This window comes from Medicago sativa, chromosome 2 (assembly GCF_051527215.1).
Source record: "Medicago sativa cultivar Bolivia chromosome 2, Bolivia_mono, whole genome shotgun sequence".
In the NCBI taxonomy this organism is placed as follows: Eukaryota; Viridiplantae; Streptophyta; class Magnoliopsida; order Fabales; family Fabaceae; genus Medicago; species Medicago sativa.
Window position 1 is genome coordinate 61,659,664 of NC_140750.1, and position 27,084 is coordinate 61,686,747.

At 33.3% G+C, this 27,084-nt stretch overlaps 1 protein-coding gene and 1 pseudogene across 1 annotated transcript; both read left to right on the plus strand.

Annotated features, from left to right (window-relative positions):
* Window positions 1–1,647: 1,647 nt before the first annotated feature.
* LOC146949427 (uncharacterized) lies at window positions 1,648–5,270 on the plus strand (annotated as a pseudogene).
* An 18,472-nt stretch (window positions 5,271–23,742) lies between these two features.
* LOC146949428 (geraniol 8-hydroxylase-like) lies at window positions 23,743–26,518 on the plus strand. The gene is made up of 2 exons (XM_085745445.1): window positions 23,743–24,711; window positions 25,797–26,518. The coding sequence occupies exons 1-2, from the start codon at window positions 23,791–23,793 to the stop codon at window positions 26,376–26,378; spliced, it is 1,503 nt and encodes a 500-aa protein (XP_085601571.1). The 5' UTR covers window positions 23,743–23,790; the 3' UTR covers window positions 26,379–26,518.
* Window positions 26,519–27,084: the final 566 nt, after the last annotated feature.

The window sequence follows — 27,084 nt, forward strand, 5'->3', positions numbered from 1 at the left end:
AAGTCCAGCCACAAAAATTGACAAGAAAAAATTACTACAGTAAGAGATGTTATTTTGACTGAAATTACTAACAGATATTTTTTTGACTGAAATTACTTTAACAAATTTAGAGCCGTAACTTTAAATGTATTGATTTATATTATAATATCTGTATATATCTGTACATACGTGGGTTGATCATTGACCAAAATAGGAGAGGTGGCTCCTGTACATGGAAGTTATTTTTATTTGGTACAATGTACATGGAGGATATTTATTTTATCTTCAAATATTGGTTTCCCCTTTCATTAAAAATACAAATAAAAAATATCTTATGACTAAAAACAGTTGTGTACAACTCATATTGTTAGGATTTTTTCTTTTAAGAAGACAAAGTGGATTATATTATTATAGGAGTTCCTCCACACCCGCATTAGAAGTGTTACGTTAGGACTCAATAAAAGTTTTTTTTAAGAAGGTAAATTAGTGCACCTAAATTGGTACCGGAGAGAATCGAATCTGAAACTTTAAGGAGAAACACACTCCCAAAGGACTCAATAAAAGTTAAAAAGTACATTCCACAAACAAAGAACCAAAACACAACGAGCTACGGTAAAAACAAAGCTAGCTAGGAAGCATGGTAAAACAATGGAAGCGATTTGTCCGCCAACGATGAAAAGCAAATGCTAAGTTACTATTTTGCGTGTAGCCATCTAAGAGAAGATGACTTCATATTGTCCACCGGTTATTGTAACGATTGATCTAATTGTCGGAAAATACGATTGTTCCTATCCTTCCATATAACCAGGGACGTTCCTATGAAATAGGATGCTCGGCTCTCTTTTTAAAATAAGCCCCAGTAAAATAAAAACACAATTTTTTTTTAGCTAAACTTCATTAAAAAAATTAGAATCAGAAGAACTTTTAAACATAAAACAAAATAAAATAAAATTAAGTAAAAGAGAGGTGAAATTTAACTAACGGCGTCGTTTGAAATGTCACTAGTCTAGAAAAAAAACTCATACATGTACCGAAGAAAGAAAAAGAAATAACATGTAATTTTTTTAATTTAAGTGGAGAGTGGGTATTAAACTTAATTTTTTTTTTGGCCCGTAATTTTTAGAGGTTTGACTTGATTGAGCTCCTTGCAGTTCCAAGATCCGGCCGTGCATATAACGCATACAGTTGACAACCAAATCACATGGAGAGCATAATGTAATTTTATGATTGCTCACTAAAAATGTAAAATGTTAGAAGTGATAAAAATTGGTAACCTGTTTGCCCGCCGTATATATGCCAAGCCACCGCTGAATATGCGTCCAAGTGCTACCATAGAATGCACATCCCAAAAACAAATGATCTGTATTTTCTGAGAGTATTACTTTTCCCACCCTATGGCCTTCTCGCGCGCCCTATTTTTTTGACCAAAATACCCTTTATTCGGACAATATTCGGATCATATAATCCGAAAGGATTTGGAAATCACCCTGCCCCATGGGACTTGCGAAACATGGCTTTGGTCAGGGTGAAATACAATCCAGAAAACATAATCCAGACACAATGGTTGTATTCCGGAGAAGGGAATCCGCACGCCCTGTATTTAAACCAGGCGGGAAAAGTAGTCGTTTCTTTTTGGAAAACGTAATCCGGACAGCTAGGTTATATATAGTTCTCCAGAACCTAGATGAAGCAGACCACCTTTATCAAAAACACTCCCCACACCTCTAAAAAACACTCCATTTGGGCGAAATGATGGTTTGGAGCAGCAATCTGGCCATCAAGGGGGGTTAACATCATCATTTTCGACTAAATGCAAAGGTAATGTGTATATAAACCTTTCCCTAGTCGATTAACATTTGATCACGTTGTATGATCTTTGCAGTAATTTTCCGGAATATGTAATCCGGAATGCATTCATGTGATCCGGATTACGTGTTCCGGACTGTACCAGTGCAGAAACTGTGTTCATTTTCTGACTCTGCTTCACACTGTTTTCAGTCATGGTTGTTCCTGTTGATCCCCCAAATGATGATCTATCACAGAATGAACCTCCTGTTGTGTTGCCGCTTCTTTTACTTCAAGATGCGCATGATTCCGGAAATGCCAAATCCGAGAATCCCCTACCACCACCCCCGAAAGTAGAGGATGCTCCTCCTATTCCTCCAGTTGTTGCTGTTTGTATTGACCAGCGAGAAAATTTTACCACCAAACACAGGTTTGCAACACGCAATGATTTGTTGGAGTGGGTTCGGGAGAAAGCTAGGAAGCTTGGTTTTTCCACTGTTATTGGTAAATCCGATGACGGTGGCAACGGAAGAAACACATTTGTTACTTTGATATGTGAAAGGGGAGGTTCATACACCGAGTACAAGAGAAAAAGTCGGCGTAAGATAGCTTGTTCGGTTAAATGTGAATGTTCGTTTAGGCTGAGAGGTTATTTGTTGACTGGTGGTGATTGGAGCCTCAAAGTTGGTGATGGTAAACACAACCATGGCATGACAGATGTGTTGAGAGGTCATAAAACCGCCGGTCGTCTAAACCCAAATGAACGTGTTCACCTTGAAGAGATTGTGGAATCAAACGTTCCTCCGAGGCAAATGCTTACCAACTTAAAGAAGAGGAACCGTACCACTTCAACTACCATCAAACACGTTTATAATGCTACTTACAGGTATAGGCGGTCCATTAGGGGTACGAGGAATGACATGCAACATCTCTTGAAGTCTTTGGTTGATAATGGTTACGTTTATCATTGTAGGAAGTATCATGATTCTGATGAAGTTAGTGATGCTTTTTGGGCACATCCAGATTCTATCAAGTTGTTTAACACGTTCTCCACGGTGCTTGTGTTGGATTCAACATACAAGACAAACAAATATCGTCTTCCATTGCTTGAGTTTGTCGGTAATACCTCTACCATGAAAACATACTCTACTGTTTTTGCCTATATGATGTCTGAGAGGCAAGACAATGTTTATTAGGCTCTTTAGAGGTGCCGTGAGATGTTGCACTCCAAAGATCTACATCCCAAAGTAGTTGTCACTGATCGGAACAATGCTTTGATCAATGCTGTGGAAAAGGTTTTCCCTAAAGCTACTACTCTGTTGTGCTCATATCGCATTGGACAAAATGTGAGAGCAAAGTGTAAATTGGATTGCAAAGTGAAGGATGTCAAAGGCAAGAATGGGGAAGCGATCAAGCCGGCTTCGGTGGTGAAGACTGTGATGGCTGCATAGATGGATATTGTGGACTCCGAAACGGAGGAAGCATATATTGATAATTGGACCCGGTTCAAAGTTGTATGCGCAAAATTTCCCAAGTTTTTGGAATATGTTGAAAAAACAATTTTGGATCCGGTTAAGGAGAAGTTTGTGAGGTTTTGGGTTGACAAAAACCTTCATATGGGGAATACTACAAAAAACAGAGCTGAATCTGCACACGCTCGGTTGAAAAAGTATCTGAGTAGTAGTATGGGTGATTTGAGCACAAACTGGAAATCCGTTCATGACATGCTAGAGTTGCAACATACCACAATACATGCTTCGTTTCAGGCGAGCATTATCATGCTTGAACATCGGTTCAAAGACAAGGTGTTGTGGTCTGGGTTGATCCGGAACATTTCAAGGGAAGCTTTGCATCATCTCGTAGTGGAGTACAATAAAGCACTTGAAATTGGTACGGATAAATCAAGATGTGGTTGTTTGAGTTTGATCACTTACGGATTACCGTGTACGTCTATGATAGCTTTGAAGATCAAGAACGGCACTGCCATCCTTTTGAAAGAAATTCACACCCACTGGAAGAGGTTGAGGTTCGAGTACGAGGTTGACCCGAAGCTTCAAAAAGAAGACATCTCTCTATTGCCAGAATGGGATATTCTCCATGTATTTTTTTTCAAAATTGTCTCTGTTTATGTTCTGCCCAGGATTTCTGTTTCTGTATTCTGTACTGGTGCAATCCGGATTATATACTCCGGACATAATTGATGGGTTCCGGAAAATATAATCCGGAGAGGTAGCATTTACGCCCCATGCAAGTGCATTTAAGGCTCATGCATAGGGTGTATCGGGAAGTTCCGAATTTAATAATCCGGATTACCTTATGTGGTTCGGAAAATAAAATCTAGACTGTATCAGTAGTGGTAACAGAATGCATGTTTCTGACTGTTTTCCATCAACAACAATAATGACAGTTTTTTACACATTGTAGGTCCGGTTCAAGGACGCCGATTACAACATGAAGGTGCATTTGAAAGAACAATTCCGACAATTTGTTTTACCGAAAACCACCTCTATGCATCCACCGCCAAATAAGGTCACCACCAAAGGAGCTCCAAAGAAAGATAAGCAAAGCATTCGATCGACAAGGCGGTCCCCTTCCCTATGGGAGATTGTTGACTCCCAGGAGCAAGAAACACAGGGTTCACAGACACGGTCAACAGGGACGAGTAGAAAGAGTGCACGGAAAAGCAACATGTCTCCTACTCCTCCTAAGCCAATTCCAGAAAATCCAAAGAAGCCAACACCCGTTGAAGTCCACATACCACACAAAGACCAAATCCCAATTTGGATGCATGACTTTATTGAAAAGGTTACGGATGTACCTGGTGATGGCCATTGTGGGTTCCGAGCAGTTGCGGTCCTACGGAACTTGACTGTTGATGATCACGTATTAGTCTGATACAACCTTTACAAAGAGCTTATCGGTGTAGAAAATGACCGCTATCGGAAGATGATTAATGATGATAAGCAGTTTAACGAGGTCTTAGACGCTCTATCCTACTCCGGTATTGGCAATGCACCACCGGATAAATGGATGACAATGCCGGATATGGGGTTCCTCATCGCATAGAAATTCAGCCAAATGGTTGTTGTGTTGTCCATTGGGAAATCAGAAACCTTTTTCCCTCTATGTGGTCCACCGCCGCCTCCAACTATCGATCCGTTGATATGTCTGGCATATGTGAATGACAACCATTTTATGACCTTGAAATTGAAGGATGGTTGTCCGATTCCTCCCACTTCCGCTCTATGGAGACAATACCATCGAGAGGATGCAGTCACCTGGCCTGATAGATATGTCAGCCGGATGGCAGATTATAATGAGCTAAGTCGGGCAGCGGGTGTAGCGGTCATAGAAGATGATGAAGAATTGTACATTGTTGAAAATCTTGATCCCGATGAGAGGGTTGGTGCTGGTCCTGCTCCTGGTGTGAAGGTTGAAGTGGATGATAGTCTCATTGATCTTTCGGCGCCATAGATTAGATATATATCATTAGTTTAGTTGAAATGTATATCATTAGGTGAAATGTGTAATGATATAAATTCAACTTTTTTATAATGATATATATATATATATATATATATATATAATCATTTTTTGATATAATATTTAAGTTAATTGTCTTTTATACAAACATATATAATGATTTATTGGAAAAAAAAATGATAAAAACCACAATGACATGCAAATCTGTTTCAGTTCTGTGCACTGGTGCATTCCGGATTATATAATCCGGAATGTACCGAGGGTAAAATTGGAAAAAAATAGGACGCGCGAGGAAAGGCATAGGGTGGGAAAAGTAATCCCCACTTTCCGATTGACTACAACCACTCGCACAAAGACTTGAAATTTGCGGAATTATTTATGATGTCTTCATTTCTTTTTCCCTCTAAAATGGATAATTTTTAGTGTTAATCTTCCAATTCTCAAATGAAGAAGTCATGATAATCTAGAGTTCATCTGAAAGATAAAATAAAACAAGACATAAATTATTTTTGTCATAATTCAAATTTAAATTTAAATTCTTTACAAACAATTCGTCCATAACTCAAATTCTCTAAAGTGGGAAGCCTCGTGATGGAACTTATATCATGAATTCCTTTTAGAGCAGACCTTTTTGACTTGGTAGTGTTGTTGTATAAGAGTAGCAATTTCATTTTCAGTTTTAATTTATACCTGCAGATATAAACACATAAGATTTATGATGAACATGGTGCAAATTATAGTTTAGCGGATTTATGCATATAAAAAGTAAAAAATGTTTTATGAAAATACTATGCTAATATTGATATTTATAAAATAATCAATTTTCTCCATCTTATAATGTAAATTATATATATCAACTACAAATAAACGGACCCCTGAAACGCTCAAATTTTTTTTTTTTTAAGGAACGCTCAAATCTTTTAATAGTTATACTTTAAAGGTGTTACATTCTTACCATGGCTCCAAAAGTTTTTAAAATTAAAAATTTGAAGTTATGAATGTATGCATTATTAAATAAATAATAAATTTGACATCTTATAACTATTTAAAAATTGAATTAATGACAAAATATTAGAGACGAAAAAAGTTATATCTCTAATTTATTTTTTACGAATATATATCTAAATTTGTAGCTAAATATAAAAAATATGTTAATTTTTTTCACTCAAAAGTTTTCTCATTTTTTTTCAAACAAAAAACTATATTCATTAATTCAAGATGATATAGTACATCATTACTACACAAATTTAAAGTCGTTAAAAACATAAAGAATGAATCTGCTTAATAGCATAAAACAATCATTGGTTAAGTATGCACTGAATCAAAACTAATATTTCAACATGGATCAAATAAACACCTTATTAAGATGGGAAATCAACCACACAAAGACATGAAGGATAAACCCTTCTTACGATGTTGTCATGGGTCCATCTAGAAAGAAATTAACAAACCCATTGTCCTTTGTTTTTTAGTTTAAACGAAAAAACAAACATGTTGATGCAATCGTTCATCCTCCATGAACAAACATGTTGATGCAATCGTTCATCCTCCATTTTTTGTGTTTGAATTCACAATAGTTAAAGGGTGAGGAAGACAAAAGAAGAATGGTTGAAAATTTGGAAAGAGATTACAGATATTTTTGTCACTTTGGGGTGTAGCAAAAAAAATTTAAGGAGTAACTAGAATAAATAAAAATTTATTTTATAGATGTATTCAATAATGTGTTATCACGTCAATTAATAAATATAAATACATATAAATTTTTATTTTCATTAATTGACGTGACCATATACTAATAAAAACATTTTTTAAATGATTACATATTCAGAGTATACTAGTTAAACTCTTAAAACTAAACAACTCACTTTGTATTTAATTAAATAAAACTCAGAAAATAAATTAAAATGTACAATTTTGTTCTCTTTTTTGACAAAAGTATATTTCGTTCTTTATTAAGTATTTGGAAATATTTTTAATTAATTTTATATTCAAAATTGGAAGTTAGAGTTTTCTCAATAACTTTTGTACTTACTTTTGCAGAAAAACATAGTCAAATATATTGTTGGAGAAAACTAATATTAAAACAATCTTAACTTTTGTACTTACTTTTGCTGAAAAACATAGTCAAATATATTGTTGGAGAAAACTAATATTAAAACAATCTTATACTGGGTTATACTAGTGATTTTGACTATAAAACTGGGTTATAGTCAAAAAGGAAATGATGTAGAAGACAGGTAAACGCTTTGATTATCATATGAACTTTCGAGTAGTTTTTTTTAATGATAGGAGTAGGAAACCAATATTCATTTTAATGAGAATTCCATAAAAATAAAATAAATCATTTTTATTCCCTAAATAATTTTCTTTTATGAAAAGTGTCATAACATTTTCTAACACATACATTTTCTTATTTCCAACTTAAACCGTCTAAAATAACCTCAACATAACGGTAAATTCAATGTTACTTAACTCACGTTGATTCAACATGAGTTAATCTTGTTGGTGGTTAACGTGAGTTAACTTGTGTTGGTTTTAAGTAAGCTAACAAACCACCTATTTTTTTAAGCCTATAAGATAAATCATAACTAAAATTACACAAGTACGCAAAATCAATTCCAAAATGATAGAATACATCAAATTTATTTAGTTTTAATTTCATTTTCGTTCAAATTGGGCAATAAACGAAGCGTTACATTACATTACATTCTCCCTAAATATGTGGTATCATGATGATATTGGATTTAAATTAAATTCTCGAAAGTTTTCCGAAATTGTTGGCATTGAAGTGTCTTATACTTAGTGTAAAAATTTGCTAGTCTCTTTGAAAACTCAAAAGAATGAAGAGAACACATCACATGTATTCTACCGAATCAACTATATAGGTTCTCACATCGAATTGTTTCATATAAGATGAGTCATGACAAAAAAAATGCATTTCACTATATTCTTTTGAATATAATTCTACTACCCTGCCAACAGACAAATTTCTATTCACAGAGGATGATCAAGCTAAAAAAAAATCTTAAAAATGCATTCTCGTTCGTCACACTCATATTATACGAAGAAATTCCATGTGAGAACCTATATAGTTGATTCGGTAGAATACAACATGTGTTCCCTTCATTCTTTTGAGTTTCCAAAGAGACTTGCAAACTTTTACACTAAGTATAAGACACTTCAATGCCAACATTTCATCAAACTAACAAGAATTAAACTAAAATCCAACAAAATAATGACACAGCATAATAATACTACCTAAACATCTTCATCTGGCCGAATCAAACTCTTGAGAATATCTTCAGGTGATCTCAGCAAAAATGTTAATGGTAAATGATTATGAATATTTACTTGTTAAGGTTATCTTATATATAAAAGTTCTTAAGTCTTTTAAACAATTTTTTGAAGCTAAAAAAGTTGTTGCACATTTCCTTCTTAAATGTTTTTTTTAATAAAATGATCTCACATCTTTTTTTTTTGAACAAGCCGAAATGAAATTATATATCACAGCAATCCCAAAAGCACAAGGAGTGCCTAAGCGACTGCACAAGGAACCAAGAGTTTACAACAAAACAAACCAATCACAAGAGGCACCATTAGCCAATACCCAAACAAACAAGAGGGCATGACCACCACTGTTGGGTGCCGTAAACAAAGGTAGCTTTTTTAGCTTTCAACCACCCTAGAGCCAACATTTTCACCTTATCTAATAATCGGGGTGTGGGGGTTACAACATTATTAAACAGACGATTATCGCGTTCATTCCACACAACCCAGGCACAAAGCAGCCAAACAAGTTGCATAAAAGAACGCCTAGACTTAGCAGCACCTCTCAAATAAGTATACTGTAAAAAATGGTCGGAAATATTATCAGCATCAACCCCACAGCACCCAATCCAATCACGAACCAAATGCCAAAGGGAACCAAAAGTGTCACATAATAAGAATAGATGTTGAGCCGTTTCCTGTTGTCCATAACCAGCCACACACAAGGACATGTCAGCCGCCATCGCCCGACGATAAATCAGATTAGTCTTCGTTGGTAACCTATCCCGCAGAAGTCTCCAAGCAAATACCGAAACCTTCAAGGGAACCTGCTTATGCCACACCAAATCTGAAACTGAAGCCTCACTAATCTGGTTCTGAGATGTTAGCAAATCATAAGCGCCACGAACTGTGTAACCAACTGTCGGATCATGAATCCACACCCACCTATCTGGAACATTAGGAGACAAGAAAACATCAAGCAATAAAGTCCTACACTCTCCTAACAACTCCTCCTCCCACTGCCACAATCTACGCCTCCACCTCAACACCTCCCCCCACTGCTCCGAGTCAACAGATAACAAATTAGCCACAGACACAAATTTGTTCTCTGTTAACTCAAACAACCTCCTGAAACGAACACAAAAAGGAACATCTCCTAACCACCTATCCAACCAAAACAACGTATCAACCCCATCGCCAACCCTCCTCACCACCTGACTCTCAAACCAACCACTATCCCCAACACCAGCCCTACCAGAAAGACGACTCACCTCCCTCCACCAACAAGAAACACTCTGGCCCCTACCTCCAACCTGCCACCTAATTCGCCATATCTGGCGGCTAAAACCCTATACCACAAACCCCCTCTGTCAACCAGCATCCTCCAACACCACTTACCCAACAAAGCACAATTAAACTCCCTCAACTTTCTCACACCCAATCCTCCAGACTCCTTTTTGGTACAAACAGACTGCCAGATTATCCAAGTAATTTTCCTATGATCCTCTCTCCCCCCCGCCCCAAAAAAAATTATTAAACAAAGAATCAAGGGTAGAAATGATACCTGATGGAGCTTTGAAAAAAGAAAGAGCATAGACAGGCAGAGAAGTCAGGACAGATTTTAAAAGTACCAAGCGACCGCCACAAGAAAGAAAACGGCAATTCCAACTAGAAAGTCTATTTTTAATTCTATTCACAATAGGTTCCCAAAAACACAAACGACGCGGATAACCCCTAATAGGTAGGCCCAAGTAAACGAAAGGAAGCTTACCAACTTTACAACTCAACACCGCCGCTGCCTCAAGAAGCCAAGAATCGGAGATATTAATCCTAACCAACAAGCTTTTATTAAAATTCACTCTCAGCCCAGACATAGCTTCAAAAATAAGCAAAGTAGCACGGAGAGTACGAACATTCCCCCAACTTTATTTTAGTACCGAGTAACAAAGTATCATCCGCAAATTGAAGGTGAGACAGCACCATCGAGTTTGTCGCCCCCACCCTATAGCCTTGAAACAACTGAGAATCAACCATAGCTTTCATCAAAATGTTGAGACCTTCAGCCGCCAACAAGAACAAGAAAGGCGAGAGGGGATCCCCATGACGGAGGCCCCTAAACATCTTAAACTCTTCGGTGGGACTATCGTTCACCAAAACAGAAGCAGCAGCGGTACTAACACACTCTCTAATCCATTTTCTCCAAAGCACCGGGAACGCCATCCTCTCCATAACACCATCTAAATAACCCCAATCGACCGAATCATACGCTTTTTCAAAATCGACTTTAAACAACATAAGATCCTTCTTATCTCTTCTCGCCTCATCCATAACCTCATTAGCAATCAAAATACCATCCAAGATCTGTCTACTTTTCACAAAAGATGTCTGAGACTCTAAAACAACACTACCCACCACCACCTTCAGACGATTCGCCAATAACTTGGCAAATATTTTATACAAACTCCCCCCCAAGGAAATGGGGCGGAAATCATTAAGACGCCGCGGGTTATCTACTTTAGGAATTAGCGCAATGAAAGTTGAGTTAATACCTTTGGTCAGCTTACCATTACGGTGAAACTCAGAAACAAACCGCATAATATCATCTTTAAGAATCAACCAAAATTCCTTTATGAATCCGAAATTCACCCCATCTGGTCCTAGGCTTTTGAAACTGTCACAATCCCAAACCGCTTCCTTTACCTCATCCATCGAGAACGGTAAAATGAGCCCTCCTCCTTCCGAAACAGACAACCTCCTAAAACTAAGATTCGCCACGCTAGGATGATCAACATACTGCGCCTGAAAATGACTAGAGAAGTGAGAGAAGACAGCTTGCCTAACATTATGAACACCCTCAATCTCCGCCAATTTATATATTAAAGTTGTTACTTCTCTTAAACATTTTTTGGAGCCAAAAAATTGGGTAAATATTGTTCCCGCGCAAAAACATACTCAAGTGTTAACCGGGCAAGTACATTGGGTGAAAATATTAATAGTATGATATTCAAGCTCAAGAATTTCTTAATATCATTAATTCTTCATGATTGTCGAGTCGTGATTTAAATCCCAGAATCGGTGTTCCAAATAATGTTGTTGAGACAATCAACCATCATGGATGGTGGCTAAGTCCTTTCTCTATGTTGGGCATTGGCTAGTTATTATTACTTTTTCCGTTTTTTTGTTGTCTGTTCCGGTTTCCCTCTTTTGTAGATATTGTTTCTGACTCTCTTGTTCTTATTTGGTATACCTTATGCTAGGATTGACATTTTGATGTGGTAATATAATTCATTTTAGCCTTTAAAAAAAAAAATCAACCATCATGATTATGCAATAGCACACGTCTTATAAATACCCAAATGAGATATTACGTGTTTGGGGAAAATGTTATATGAGGAAGTAATATTAGACAAAATGTTTATAAAAGTACTTCTTCACTTTATTTTGCAATTTTAGTCTTTCACGTTTTTCCCCTAAAAGAAAGTGTTTCCACGTTTTTCCCGTTTGCAATAAAGTAAGTAAGGTCCTCTAATTATTTTATTTTTTGTCTCGCAAGCATCCTACTGTGCAAATTGAGTGTCCGTTTGTTATAGCTTTTTTAAGAAACAAAATCACTTTTTTTTAAAAAATAATCACTTTTAAGAGTTTTGCATCCGTTTGTTACAGATTTTTTAAAAAATCAGAATCTAAAAATAATCTAAAAACAGTTTCAAATGAGAAGCTGTTAAGAGTAGCTTCTCAAAAAATAGATTTTTTTTTAGAGGAGAGAGAAAATATGATTTAAAAGATTGAACTAATTTTGTAACAAAAAAATCCCTTTTATATAGTTGTATCCAAACAAACTAGATTATTTGTTTAAAAAAACGATTTTTATTACGGTAAACAAACGCAAAATAGATTCTGATTTTTCACAAAATCTCTAAAATATAATCTCTAAATTATTTTATGTCAAAACCACTTTTATTTTAATCCGTAACAAACGGGTCCGAATAGACTTTTATAAAATTGATTTTTTTATAGTGTTTTATTTGTTTTCTATTATTTTTTTAACATTTTTTTTTTCCAAAGAAAGCATCAAATGAGAAATTGGTGTAAATAGTTTCTCATAAAAAGTCATTTTAAATATTTAATCTTTTTGATAGACTTTTTTTAGATAATAAAATAAAAAAAAGCTTAAAATGATAAACTATTTTGAATAGTTTCTCATAAAAAAATTGTTTTGAGAGTTTTTTTTTATAAAAAATATGTGATTTTGATTATTGCTTTTTTTTTTCTTGGAGAAATGATTTTAATTATGTTAAATCTTTAACAATGAATGTTAAAGTTACTCTTTTAACTTATAAATGAATTTGAAATATCTTCTACTATTTTTGAGTAAGTTATCATAAAAGGTATTTTTTAAAAATACAAAGCAACAATTATTTTTTTAATCTTTAAGAAACAAGTCCTAAAAGTGAGAAAAAATGGAGGGAAAATCAATGAGGCTGTCCTTAATGTGAAAATTTGAAAACATAAGGGATCAAAATCTCTCAAGAAAAGTGGACGAGTAAAATCAAACAATTAATATTATACTTGAGGGACTAAAAGTGAAATTAAGACGTGTTTTATTTTCTTAATTTCGATTTAATTCTCAGACACCATATTTTATCAAATGTCCCAGAATATGTATCAAACTGGTATATGAATCTATATATATGACGTGAATATGTAAATTATATGAAGCAATGAACAAATTGATTCCCTACTAAAGATAGTCCTCTTGTTAAGGAGTAACTTGAGTCAACGAAGGGAAAGAGGTTCATGAATTTATGATCCAATAATATGTATCATCATATATGTAAGGTGTGATGAGCCTAATGACTACATAAACACAATTATGAGCATGGTGGTGGAGATCTACTTGTTAGATCACTTAAATACTTTAGGAATTATGTGGAAAATTTTAAGTGACTCGGGGAATCACCTAGTTTAATTTGGCAAGTTACCTACCTAGGTGGGAGAAGATTCCCTTCAATGAAATCATCTACACCCTCCGGTTACAAATATAAGCAAAAATCTATGTTTTAGATTTATTCAATAAATGATGTATGTGGTCTTTATTGTAGGCAACATACATCATTTATTGAATGAATCTAAAATATGGATTTTTGCTTATATTTGTGACCGGAGGGTGTACAGTTTTCTTCAGTTAAAGATCCAAACCATTAAATATAGGGTTAAATATGTTTTTGGTCCCTACATTTTGCCCTCCTTTGACAAATAGTCCTTACATTTCAATAAATGTTTTTAAAATCCCTACATTTTTCTTCCGTTAGCACAAATAGTCCATGCTGTCAAATAATTAACGAGAAGCTGACGTGGCAATTAGTGGACCCCATTTTTTAAAGATTAAATATGTTTTTGATCCTTATATTTTGCGTGACTTTGAAGAATAGTCCTTACATTTCAATAAATGTTTTTAAAATCCCTACATTTTTCCACCGTTAACAAACTTGGTCCATGTCGTCCATTTTCGTTGACCGGACAAACGAAGCATGCCGCATAGATGCCACCAAGGACATTTTAGTAATTTACAATAAAGTGCAGGGACATAATTGATTTTTCAGCTGAACCTTCTCTCTCGTCTTCTTCCTCTCTCCACGTTTTCTCTATTTCTCCCCAACTACCATCTGCCTCACACACCCATTCTCAACCACCACCGTCCTCTTCACTATCAATTTGCTCAAATTTGTTCTCTCTCATGTCGATGTCGGCGACATCCTCTTCTCCCTCACGCTGTCAGGGAACCATTCAAACTTCAAGTGACAACGACTATGAGGACTAGATCGGAGTTAAAGTTGAAATTTTTGTGAGTAAAGTTTTGGGTAAAGGTGAATTATGCCCCCGCACTTTATTGGAAATTACTAAAATATCCTTCGTGGCATCTATGTGGCATGTTCCGTTTGTCCGGTCAGTGAAAATAGACGACAGGGACCAATTTTGTTAACAGTGGAAAAATGTAAGGATTTTAAAAACATTTATTGAAATGTAAGGACTATTCTTCAAAGTCACGCAAAATATAAGGACCAAAAACATATTTAACCCTTAAAAAATGGGGTCCACTAGTTGCCACGTCAGCTTCTCGTTAATTATTTGACAGCAGGGACTATTTGTGCTAACGGAGGAAAAATATAGGGATTTTAAAAACATTTATTAAAATGTAAGGACTATTTATCAAATGAGGGCAAAGTGTAGGGACCAAAAACATATTTATCTCTTAAATATATTATACATTTGATTGCTCCTGTGTATTTATTATTCAATGGCTAGGATCACATGGGATCTTCCACTCATAGGAGAGGATCCATTCCCGTACGTGACTGTATTGTATCAACGTCGTGCCTTGTAAAGTGTCCAAGTGTCAATGAAAATATAAGTGTACCATGTGGTAGAGTACCTTGTGCGTTCATGCATCATTGTGTGACACGAGTGGACATTTATTGAATGATTGTTACGGTTTAATGTACATTTTATTATGAAACATGTGGTGTGTTAAATATCTTCTTGTGAAATAATATGTGATAACTTAATAGTGTTTTATTTTTATGAAACAATAAATGTTTAATTGTTTTAATGTTATAAATTAGTACGTTGATATATGATAATGTTCGTTGTGTGTATATGTTTGCTTTACACGATCACGATTATTCACCATTTGTTTCTTGTGTTTGACGCTTGCATGCGAAATATGTTTCATGTTAAGTTTAAAGATTTGAAGCTAATATTTACCGCATCAAGAAGTTGTGCATATTAAAGTGTAATTGCGATCCTTCTAAAGATCATTACTTAAGGGATATGTATACGACTCTCTTTGGTAAAAATAGCTGATAACTCATAAACTAACTGATAATTGATAACAGACAGCGGATAGCTGATAACTGATGATGTAGCTGATAAACTAATTGAAATGTTTGATAAAATTAATGGTTCAACCAGCTGATAAATGTAAAATAACATAAAAGAACTTTTTAAAAGAATAAAATGACATTTTTTTTTTATCTTTCTAATTTCCATCAAGACAAGAACAATTATCATTTTTTCGCCATAATCAGAAGAGAGGTATAATTCCACAAGACTTTAGTCTTTTTGTTAGCGAGTGTGGTATGGAGGATCATTGCCTTGCAATTATTTTGGAAGTTTATGGTATTTTATTCAAAATTGGCTTGGTATTTCATCGATTGAGCTGTATTGTTTACGAGTTCATTTTGTGCAGTTTGGTCAGACAAGTAGACAATCGAGTACCTTTTTGGTAGACAATCAAGTACCTTTTGGTTTTCAAGTGTTTGGATGATATGGAAAGAACGAAATAGAAAAATATTTAATAAAAAAGAATAACAACTACAATAATTACTCGACAAAATGAAGTTCCTTTCGTTTTGGTGGTTGAAGATAAAGTATCCTAATTTTGCTTTTGATTATCATGTTTGATGGTTTAACCCTTTATTGTGTATGTCTTTCAGCTTGTGTTTTTCTCTCTACCTTGCTTCTTGCTTTATTTCTGTTGGTAATGTAATTGTTGTTAAAACTTTTGTATTTTACTTTAGTACACCTTGCTTTAGGTTGACTGCTTTTATCGTTATACTATTTTCTATTTTGTTTTGTTAAAAAAAACACTTTTTTTTTACATCAAATCTAACTGTATATTTTTTCTTCTTCACCAATCAAGGACTTAGTTGAATCTTCACACCGAAGCCACCATTATTTTCCATCGCTTTAAATTTTTATATTTTATACTATATCTTCATATTTTTTTCTTCCATTCTTCTGATTAATTTAACTATTTTTTCGATGACTTAAGGACTAAACTTTTCCTTTTTCTAAAAAAGACTTTAGGACCTTACGTACCAACGGGCATTAAATAAAGAATAAAGAAATAGACATCGTTTTGAAAAATGGTATGTACATGTAGATATGATTGCAGATGTCACATTTACTAAAAAAAATAAAAATGATTACTGATGTCACATGCTGTGTACTTTTCGTTTAAATTAACCTAGTGTCAAAGACTCACAGTAGTCTAGTGAATCGAAGTCGTATTTTGACCGTTGACTAAAGAAACTAGTTTAAGAGTATCCACCGTGGTAGTTTCCTAACAAGGACTCCTTAAATAGACCCTACGTGACACATCATTTATTTATAATTTTTTAATAAAAGTACCTATTAAGGACTCAATGACTCCAATGACAATACACTAATAAGGACTCCAATGAAAAGTACTTAAATATGCCCCACTATCTTTACTTATTAAACAAAAATAATTTATCTATTACTTATTTTTACAAGTGGGACCAAGTAGTACACATTTTATTACTTCTTTATGCAAGTGAGACCAAGAGTACACATTTTATTACTTCTTTATGCAAGTGGGACCAAGTAGTACACATTTTATTACTTTTTTAAATATGGGACCAGTTAGTTACCCAGGAAAGAGAGGGTCCTTATATAGTTGTCCGTTCCTTAACGGGGACTCAATTTTTCTTCCTCCAATAGAGGGTCCTTAACAGGGAGTGGTCCTTGTTAAGTAAGGACCCCCATTGGAGATGCTCTAAGCATGACAATGAGGTAGGGTGGGATGAGTTTTACCCATTTTCCTACGCATATTTAGTGGGGATAAGAAAATGAATCTCATAAGGGCCGTTCATACCAATTCGAAGGTTCGGCTCTATAAGTGAAAAGAGACCCGTATATATGTTTATTTAAATTTTTAAAAAGATAAATATAAGGTGTCATATATATGTTGTACACCTAAAGGTGAAAATCGCAACCGTATACATGAGAAACCTCAAATCACCATCCCAAAAAAACATCCACCTAACATCAAAAGCAAGAGTACCCGATTCTAATAGGCTTAAAAAAAGACAAAAGAAAAAGAATGTGGAAACCTGGGGAGTAGTGGGGTAGTACTTAGTAGTACTACTGGACTATACATTTTTTTAGGCCTATACCTTGGGGAGGCCCGGCTCCATTGAGCGATTTGCACACCCCAAGGTCCGGCCCTGAATCTCACCATCGTCTCCGATGGTTTGGGTATCTCCGCTTCATCTCTATCCCCACATTGAATTATTTTTTAATAATAAAAAACGAAGTTTTTCCAACTTAGAGGACAATGTTTTAATGCATTATCAGCAATATGTTCACTTTAACATTTTTTTGACTGAAAAATTTGATTGTTCCTTTAAATTTCAATGGCAGTTTTTATAACATGTCAAATCTCAATGGCAATAAAGTAATCAAACTCGTGTTTCAATGGCAGTTTGGGTATGGGTATGAGGTGCATACCTATATCCCCGTTACCCATCTCACACTCGTGTTTTGAAATAGGAGAAAACTCAAACTCATACCCAAACTTAGTCAAAGCAAAAAAAAACCCATCAAATTGAAATGAGTTCGAGCGGATAACCACATATATAGATTTTTTTTGCCATGCCTAGCTTTTTTATTTTTTACTCAAACTACAAGGACATGAAGGCTATTTGAGTTCGTCCACAACAACATTCATTCTTATTTCTTGGAGAATAAAAATGTGTTCAACTACACTCACAACTAACTCAATACATAAATTGCTTTATTTGCATTATTATTTCTTGAAGAAAATTAATATGAGTATTATTTAAATCTATAATAGTATTTTAAATAATTAAATTTCTTTATTTGCATATAAATTTTATTTTTTATATGTATTTTATAATTGTATATATTTAGATGTTTCAGAACATAAATCATTTTTTAATTATTGTAATTTTGTCTAAAACTATCTCATGCCATAATTAAGTTAATTCATTTAATCTTCATTGAAATAATATTTGCTTTAGATAATGTTTTATCAATTTTATTTTTGGAAATTGTAATTGAGAGTCATGAAGATAGGATGTTTTTTTTATCAAGTAGTATATCGGCTAAAAATTCTCTCATTAAAGTAAATTCGTTGAGAGTCATGAACTCATGTCACGAAGATAGATACAATGTTTTTATATTATTATTTTGATCAAATAGTCTTTTTTGTTAAAACTTCTTTCATTAAAATGAATTAGTGAGAAATTTGAAGTTCGAACCCTATATCCAATATATATTTCCCTTGGACCAGCCATCACCATGCAGCCACTGTAACTCATTGTGAGATATTATTATAAATATCTAGCTTAGAATTTTGAAAATTCATCGGCCCTACATTTTGAGTTTGTATTAAGTGGGGCAGTTGTCTTCTTCCATATATGTTCGATTTTTGTATATGGTCTCAAACAACTTGATATGGTGATAAGGACATGGATCCTTTCAACCATCCATGTTTAATACCCTATGTGGGTCTGAGAGAATCTAAAGATAAAGATGTATACATTGATCACCTTCTAGTAAAAATACAAACGGAGAAGATGTCCTCTCTGGTAAAAATTTATTGATTGGGGTGGAACATTATACCTTATAGTTGTGGTGAATTTATTTTAGGAGAAAAACATTTGATCTTTTTTTAGACAAAAAGATGCAGCAGCAAGCAGCTTTTATTTGTCACCCTAAAATTTATTGAACATATAAAATAAAAAAAAGGTGGGAGACTAAAGCAATGCCACCTTAATGATAAATAAACCTAGAAGAAAAACATTTATTCATTTGAATTGCTTGAATATAACAAAATTTTATTCAAATTCGATGTCGTTAAGCCTTAAGAGGATATTTTTTTTGAGCAAACCTTAAGAGGATATGAAATGCCGCACATTTAAATTATTTGCATAATTTAAATTGACACATGCCTTAAAATTTGACAAACAAAACAATGTCGTATTCCTCGAAGAAGTCACGGAAAACAAAAAAAAATATCATGTAGAAACAACTTACATTTGCGTAAAAAAAAGAGAAATTATTTTTTTTGGCAAAGAGAAATTATAAATAAACAATTTCGAAAAGAAAGGATAAAGGTTCAAAACATACCATAGACGAAGGAGTTCATTAAAAAGGATCGTTCTTTTGACTCAATTGAATAGGTTGTTTGAAGGAGTTCTTTTGACTCAACTGAAGGAGTTGTTGACTATTATTTGCCAACTTGTTCCTTGAAATGTCTTACATTCATTTGTGTTTTGTTACCGTCTTACATTCATGAATAAAATTAACTGGTGCTCCGGGGGCTTTAGTTAAGGTGCTAAAAGTAGGAAACAAAGTCAAATTTTGCATTAAAAAGAACGTTTTTTTAACTTTAAAAAAGTAGAATGCACAATTTTCAAAACAATATTTCCTTTTATAATTCATTAACAAATGCCCCGGGGCACCCGTTAACATTTTCCTTCATTTATTTAGCCTTGCAGAAAATTATGTTGTGGGTCCTTGTCTCCGGTCAGTACATAAAATAAAAAATAAAGCACGGTATATCATAGTTACTTTAAAGATCTAGTCTAATAGTAGAAAGATAGATCTTAAATTTCGAAGGTTTGAGTTCGAGTGTTGTTAGAGTTTTTGGAGCAGGAGTAATGATATTTTGACATCTATTTGATGACAACTTTGTTGACAACCTTGTTTTTCTCACTTTTTATTGGTCAAAAACAATGGAGAGAGAAAAAGGAAGAGAGAGGATAACAACATCATGTGAGTATGAGAGAGAAAGTTGTGTAAAAGTTGGCAAAAAGTGGTTGTCAAAATATCATTTCTCTTTGGAGCAGTAATGGATCTATTTGGGACTAGTCCATGGATGTCGTGGCTCCCTCCACTTAAAAAATATACATATATTTTTTTACATAAGAAATTACCAAAATATCCTCAAAGTTTAGGTAATTCATATTCACCCACTCTTAAGCACCCCATCCTCTCTCACCCTCCTCACTCACACTCTTCTCTCTCTCTCTCTCTCTCTCTCTCTCTCTCTCTCTCTCTCTCTCTCTCTCTCTCTCTGTCTCCCCTCATCTGCATGTGCGTCGCTGATTCTGACGACATTAGTTGCGCCTCGCTTTCCTGCTAGCATGCCACTACTACCACCATCACCATTACCACCACCACCACTACTGCCACGACTACCACAGTACCACTACTACTCCTGCCACCACTACTATTACTATTACCACCACTACCACAACTACCATTACTACTACTACTGCCACGACCACCACCACCACCACCACGACTACCTTTACTACCACCACCACTGCCGCCACCACCACTGTCACGACGACTACTATCACCACCGCTACCACCACCGCCGCCGCCACGACTACTGCTGTTGCTGCTACTGCTACTATTGGTGGCAATAGTGGTGGTAGTGGTAATAGTCATAACAATATTGACAAATAGTGATCAACAACCCATGACAATATGTTGATAAACAACAACTACTACTATTGCAAATATAATATAATATAAATTCTTATCTTTTTGAATGACACCAACAGGGCCGTCTTAACAAATTCATAGGCCCGGTTTTAGTTTTATAAGGGATGCAAAAAAAAATTAAATTATGGGCCCAAAAAAATTAAATAAGTCATTTTAAAAAAAAATATTATTAAAAATTACACTTTGGTGGGAAAAAAAAAATATTATTAAAAATTACACTTTGGTGGGATTTGAACCCATTACCTCTCACTCAACAAAAACTATCCTAGCAACTGAAGCACGCTAAACATAGTGAAATTATTGGCTTTTAATAGATATATAACCATTATTTAGTGTCTTAAATATTTTAAAAAAAAAATTTTGGGCCCCAAAAAATTGGAGGCCCGGTGCCATAGCCCAGCCCCGACGGGCTATGGGCCGGCCCTGGACACCAATATAATATTTTTATAGAAAAATTTATTTAAGAGAAGTGAAAAAGTCGGCCCCAAACTCATGTATTCTCTTTATACTAGTATTTAGACGGGTACTCTGTGCCCGTCCGTGCCATCTTCTTATTGCCCTAACACATAAAAATTACGAACAATATTTTTTTTGAAATTTTGATTAAAATTCTTTTGGTTTTGATTACAATTATAAGTATGGATAATAGGTATTTTGCACTCTTATATTGCAACAAACTATACTTATATTTTTAAAAGATACTAACAACATTACAAATATAATATCTTTCAAAAACTATAACAAATTCTTATCTTTTTGAATAATACCAATGACATTCTTATAAATTTACTTAAAGGTGTAATTGGAAGAAGAAAAAACCAACCCAAAACTCTCTATTTTCTTTATACACTGTATCGAATAAATTATATAGTATAGAAGAGATTACTATGACATGTACTTTCAAAGCAAATCTTATCATATTAATTATAAACTTTGTTCAACAAAATACGTCTTACTTGACATGTTAATTCTTCCGCGAATATGGTTTAAAATAGAAATCAATTCTGTCAAATCAAAAAGCATTATTACTTCTTGTATTCGTAGAAATTCAGTTCATCATCAAGCTAGCCATTGATATTTCTATGCACATGTTTTCTACTCTTGACTATCGACATATGCATTAAGTATGAGTTATGACTTATGACCATTGACTTCGATAAAGAAGAAGAGTCTATATTATCGGTTATAGTTTCCAAGTGTGACAAATGTTCGATTTCATCTTGCATTAACCATTTTGGATTAGAGTAATGATATTTTGACATCCATTTGATGACAACTTTGTTGACAACCTTGTTTTTCTCACTTCCTATTGGTCAAAAACAATGGAGAGAGAAAAAGGAAGAGAGAGAATAACAACATCATGTGAGTATGAGAGAGAAAGTTGTCCAAAAGTTGTCAAAAAGTGGTTGTCAAAATATCATTTCTCTTTGGATTATATCTTCCAAAAAAAAACATGGGGACCAAATTGAACACTTACTATATATGGAAATAAATAAGGTCTTAACTATTAAATGCGTTCGTTCAGAGAAATATCTCAATTCTTTTTTTTTTTTTTTAAAGAAAATATCTTAATTAATTTGAGGTTAAAAAAGTTAGGGTCTCAAGTTTAAAATCAGATTAAAGAAAAAAATACATTTACTTTTTATTAATTACCATATATATTATTGGTAAAGTTTCAAATATCGTTTAGTGACTATTCGTCGCATAGAAACTCGTGGGACACATATCAGTTCTCCGTTGCCAATCAATTTTTCTTCGTACGTAACAATTAGGAGTTAGAATCCTCTCTATTTATGATTCTCTCAATCTTTTTCATTTGAAGAGATAAAGACATAAAAAGTTTGAAAAAAACATAAAATAATTAATGATCGTAGGATCCGCTTAATGGTAGGATCCATTATCTATTTTTTGTGTCTATTTCTCTTTAAATTGCATATTCCATTCATTTTGACGAATGAAAATGATCCTTACTCAGCAATTAGAAATTGAAGAGAAAGCTATTTATATAGCAACTATTACTAATATTGACCCTTTCTTAAAAAACGATAATAAGATAGTTATGATCAATATAAAAAGTTAACATGACATCAAAGTTATATTAACCTAGATTGGCCGGTGTTTAGGATAAATTTATTGCAAAAAAAAAATCCTAAATTGAATAGTAATTAATTTATTGTAAATTATTAGACATATATTTAACACATTTGGTATTATGTATAATTCATTTTGCAAAATCTTACAATCCTAATTCCTATTTTTATAAAAAAATAATAATATTATTTTCCCCGGACAAAATAGTTCGTATTATTTTCTTAGATCGTATAAAAAAGGTTGGAAAAAATATTTGGAATTAGGCAAATGCTAACATGTGCCCCAAACACACATGCTATGAAATTTAAAATATAAATAATTGTCTCAAAAGTTGTACATTCAACTTTATTCAACTTTTTAGACTCAAAAATTTGTTGTTTCTATAAAAAAAAAACTCTTAATTTTGGATTTTTTAACTTGTGTGCTTATGACACAAGATAGCAATACCCTTGAAATTTTGAATCCAAGTTCGAATCCGCAGTTTTTCACTTCTCTGCTCTTAAATGAGTGAGTCTCACCCTAAATTATTTTCAAAGAAAAAATAACATTGTGTTAAGAATTTTCTCCGGTAAACATCTAACTTGTGCAACACGGGTAACCTACATGCTATTTGCAATAACTGAGGGAATAAAAGTAAAACTAAACAAAATAAGTATAGATATTAATTAATATCTCAACGTCGACTTTACTCTTAGACACACTAAACAAAATAAATATAGATATTAATTAATATCTCAACGTCGACTTTACTCTTAGACACACCATCTATATAAATCAATTGGTTCAGTAGTGCCAATCATCAAAATATCTTAATTTCATCCTTCATATTCTATAGCAAACATGCATAGTTACTTGTCTAAGTTGAGTCCAGAAATGTATTTTGCAACAACAATGCTCCTTCTCATATTAACATACATATCTATAAACTTTTTTCCACTCCATTCTAGAACCAAAAAACAAAACTATAATCTTCCACCAGGGCCTTCACGTTTTACAATAATGCTAAACGTTTTTGAATTAGGAAAAAAACCTCAATATTCATTAGCCAAATTCTCAAAAATACATGGTCCAATAATGCATTTGAAACTAGGGCAAATATCAACCATAGTTATTTCTTCAGCTGAAGTTGCACAAGAAGTGCTTCAAACACATGATATCTTATTCTCAAATAGAACAATTCCTCAAGCCGTCGCGGTTCTCGATCACGACTATTTTAGCTTACCCTTTATGCCAGTTTGTGATCTTTGGAGAGACCTAAGAAAAATATGCAAAAACCAATTATTTTCTAGCCAAACTCTTGATGCTAGCCATGCACTTAGGTGTAAGAAGCTTCAAGAGCTTTTAAGTGATATAGAAAAAAGCAGCTTAATTGGTGAAGCTGTTGATGTTGGAAGAGCTGCTTTTAAGACATCATTGAATTTTTTGTCAAACACTTTTTTCTCTATGGATTTTGTTAACTCTGCAGGTGAAACTGATGAATATAAAGGTATAGTTGAAAACCTTGTGAGGGCAATAGGAACTCCAAACTTGGTTGATTTTTTCCCTGTTTTTAAGATGATAGATGCACAGGGTATAAGAGGAATTTCAGCTACTTATGTTGAAAAGTTGTTGCAAATCATTGATTCATATATTGGCAAAAGATTGAAGTTAAGAGAAGAGAAAGATTATGTCACAAATAATGACATGTTAGACAATTTGCTCAACATCTCTCAAGAGAATGGCCAAAAGATGGACAACACAAAGATTAAACATTTGTTTCTTGTAATTTTCTATCCATCCCTTTTTATTATTTTTAACTTTATTTTAATTACTATTATTTTATCATAACTAATATTACTTTTTCTCTTTAAAAAACTTTATATTTTTTTTTATTCTTTTGATTAATTATACTATTTTTATAAATTTAAATTGTTATTTATTTTCGGCATAGTTTTTTTATACATGCAGCCAATAATATTTTACCATATAATTATTTGTGAATATATTTTATATGAATAACCAGTGTCGAAATGACCAATAACGTGCTCTGGTCTTTCCAATTTTATCTATAAAAATAATAGAAGTTGTATTTTTTATTAATTTAAAAAATAAGTTATTTGATTGGTAAGGAAGAATATATGATAAAACAGCTTTAAGCAAACAGCAAATATTATACAAAAACTTAGTATCTTTTTGTATAAAAGTATAGATATTTTTAAAATTATATTATTTAATTAAATAAAGAAAATTAATTTATAAATCAAATAGCTTATATAAAGCATAGAATTGGAAAGGAAAGAGTCACGCCAAAAGTTTGTGTAAAATATTTTTACATTTATGGTGCGTACAAATATTTTTTGGTCTAAAGAGTTTAGCAGTGAAACTCATACACATTAATATTGAGAAATAGAGAATTTTATGTTCAAACTTGTGCTTCGGTATTTTAAATATTCTTGTATCATTTTTATCATTTGAGATGTACTTAGAAAACAAAAATTAATTTTTAAATTTATGTACTAATTTTATCAATTTGCTTAGGAATTGAATAAAGAATAAATTAGTTTTGCTTTTTGAAAAGTGTCATATCTATGAAAATGATAGCCTAAGTTAGTGAAAACTGTCGTTTGACTAAAGAGTAGTTGAAGTCAGCCATAACTTATTATAAGATATATAAACATGGTACTCATTATGATATCTTTTATATGAACTCAAAACATGAAATTTGTAATAATTTACAACTTCGAATTAGTTTAATACAATCACAATATTAATTTTAAACATATGATTGAGATGATAATATGATACTCACTTTCTTTATTATTAAATAAATATATTAATTTATATTACATTTTGTGACTTTGTTATAGGATTTATTTGTTGCGGGAACTGATACAACTTCATACACAATAGAGAGAGCAATGTCTGAGTTAATCCACAACCCACATGCAATGTCAAAAGCTAAAGAAGAACTTCAAGAAATAATTGGTATAGGAAATACCATTGAAGAATCAGACATTACTAGACTTCCATATTTACAAGCAGTAGTAAAAGAAACGTTACGTTTGCATCCATCAGCTCCACTTTTGCTACCAAGAAAAGCCAAGATAGATGTAACAATTCAAGGTTACACTATTCCACAAGGTGCACAAGTCTTGATTAATAAATGGGCCATGGGAAGGAACCCTAAAATTTGGGATAATCCAACTTTGTTTTCACCTGAGAGGTTTTTAGGGTCTGAAATTAATTTCAAGGGTCATGATTTTCAATTGACACCATTTGGTAGTGGGAGAAGAATATGTCCTGGCATGCCACTTGCTATTAGAATGTTGCATACTATGTTAGGATCATTGATTAATTTCTTTGATTGGAAACTTGAAAATGGAGATAAAGATATTGGTCAACCTTTGCGAGCTATTCCAGTCAAAGTAAACAAGGAGCAAATATTGTAATATATTATGTATAATTGCATAAGGCACATTTGTTGTGAGACAAAAGAAAAAATAGTGTGCCATGTTGAAAACTTAAGTTACTTTAAGTTGTACTTGATTTATATTATAATTTATGGACAATCGTTATGTTGTTGTTAGAATTTGAGATGCATGAAATTTTTCTATAACTTTTGATGATACTCCCTTCGTCTCACAATTATTGTCTCTTTAACATTTTGTTATTTTTCTCAAAATAATAGTCACTTTACAATACCAATGCAGCATTTATTATTTTTTTCCACTATTATACCCCTATTTATTGAATTTCATCCAACTTAACTACTTCACTAACTACAATTAATAATGGTGTTTTCGTAAATGCTACTAATTTTACCATTGAAATCAACACAATTAATCATTTTCTTAATAATCGTGCACAAACCTTAATTGACTAATATTGTGAGATGGAGGGAGTATTATTTAGATAAGGGAAATGTTAACGAGTGCGTCCGTGACACATTTTAAGGACACCCTTCAGATAAGTGTTTCATTATTTTTGTTGTTTTGGACATCCAATGAGTGTGAGAGTGTGTTAAGTTGGAGAAGAGATTTGTGATTCAATCTCTGCATGCACATCTTGGAGAGAGATGAAAAACTTTAAGTTGCGATCTAAGCACTCGATAAGAGATTATTCTATGTGAAACTATTGTGGGTCTAAATGGTTTAA

Coding starts and splice junctions, on each gene's coding strand:
- LOC146949428 (XM_085745445.1), top strand. CDS start 23,791: ATGCATAGTTACTTGTCTAAGTTGAGTCCAGAAATGTATTTTGCAACA. Junction 24,712..25,796: donor AGATTAAACATTTGTTTCTT/GTAATTTTCTAT, acceptor ACTTTGTTATAG/GATTTATTTGTTGCGGGAAC.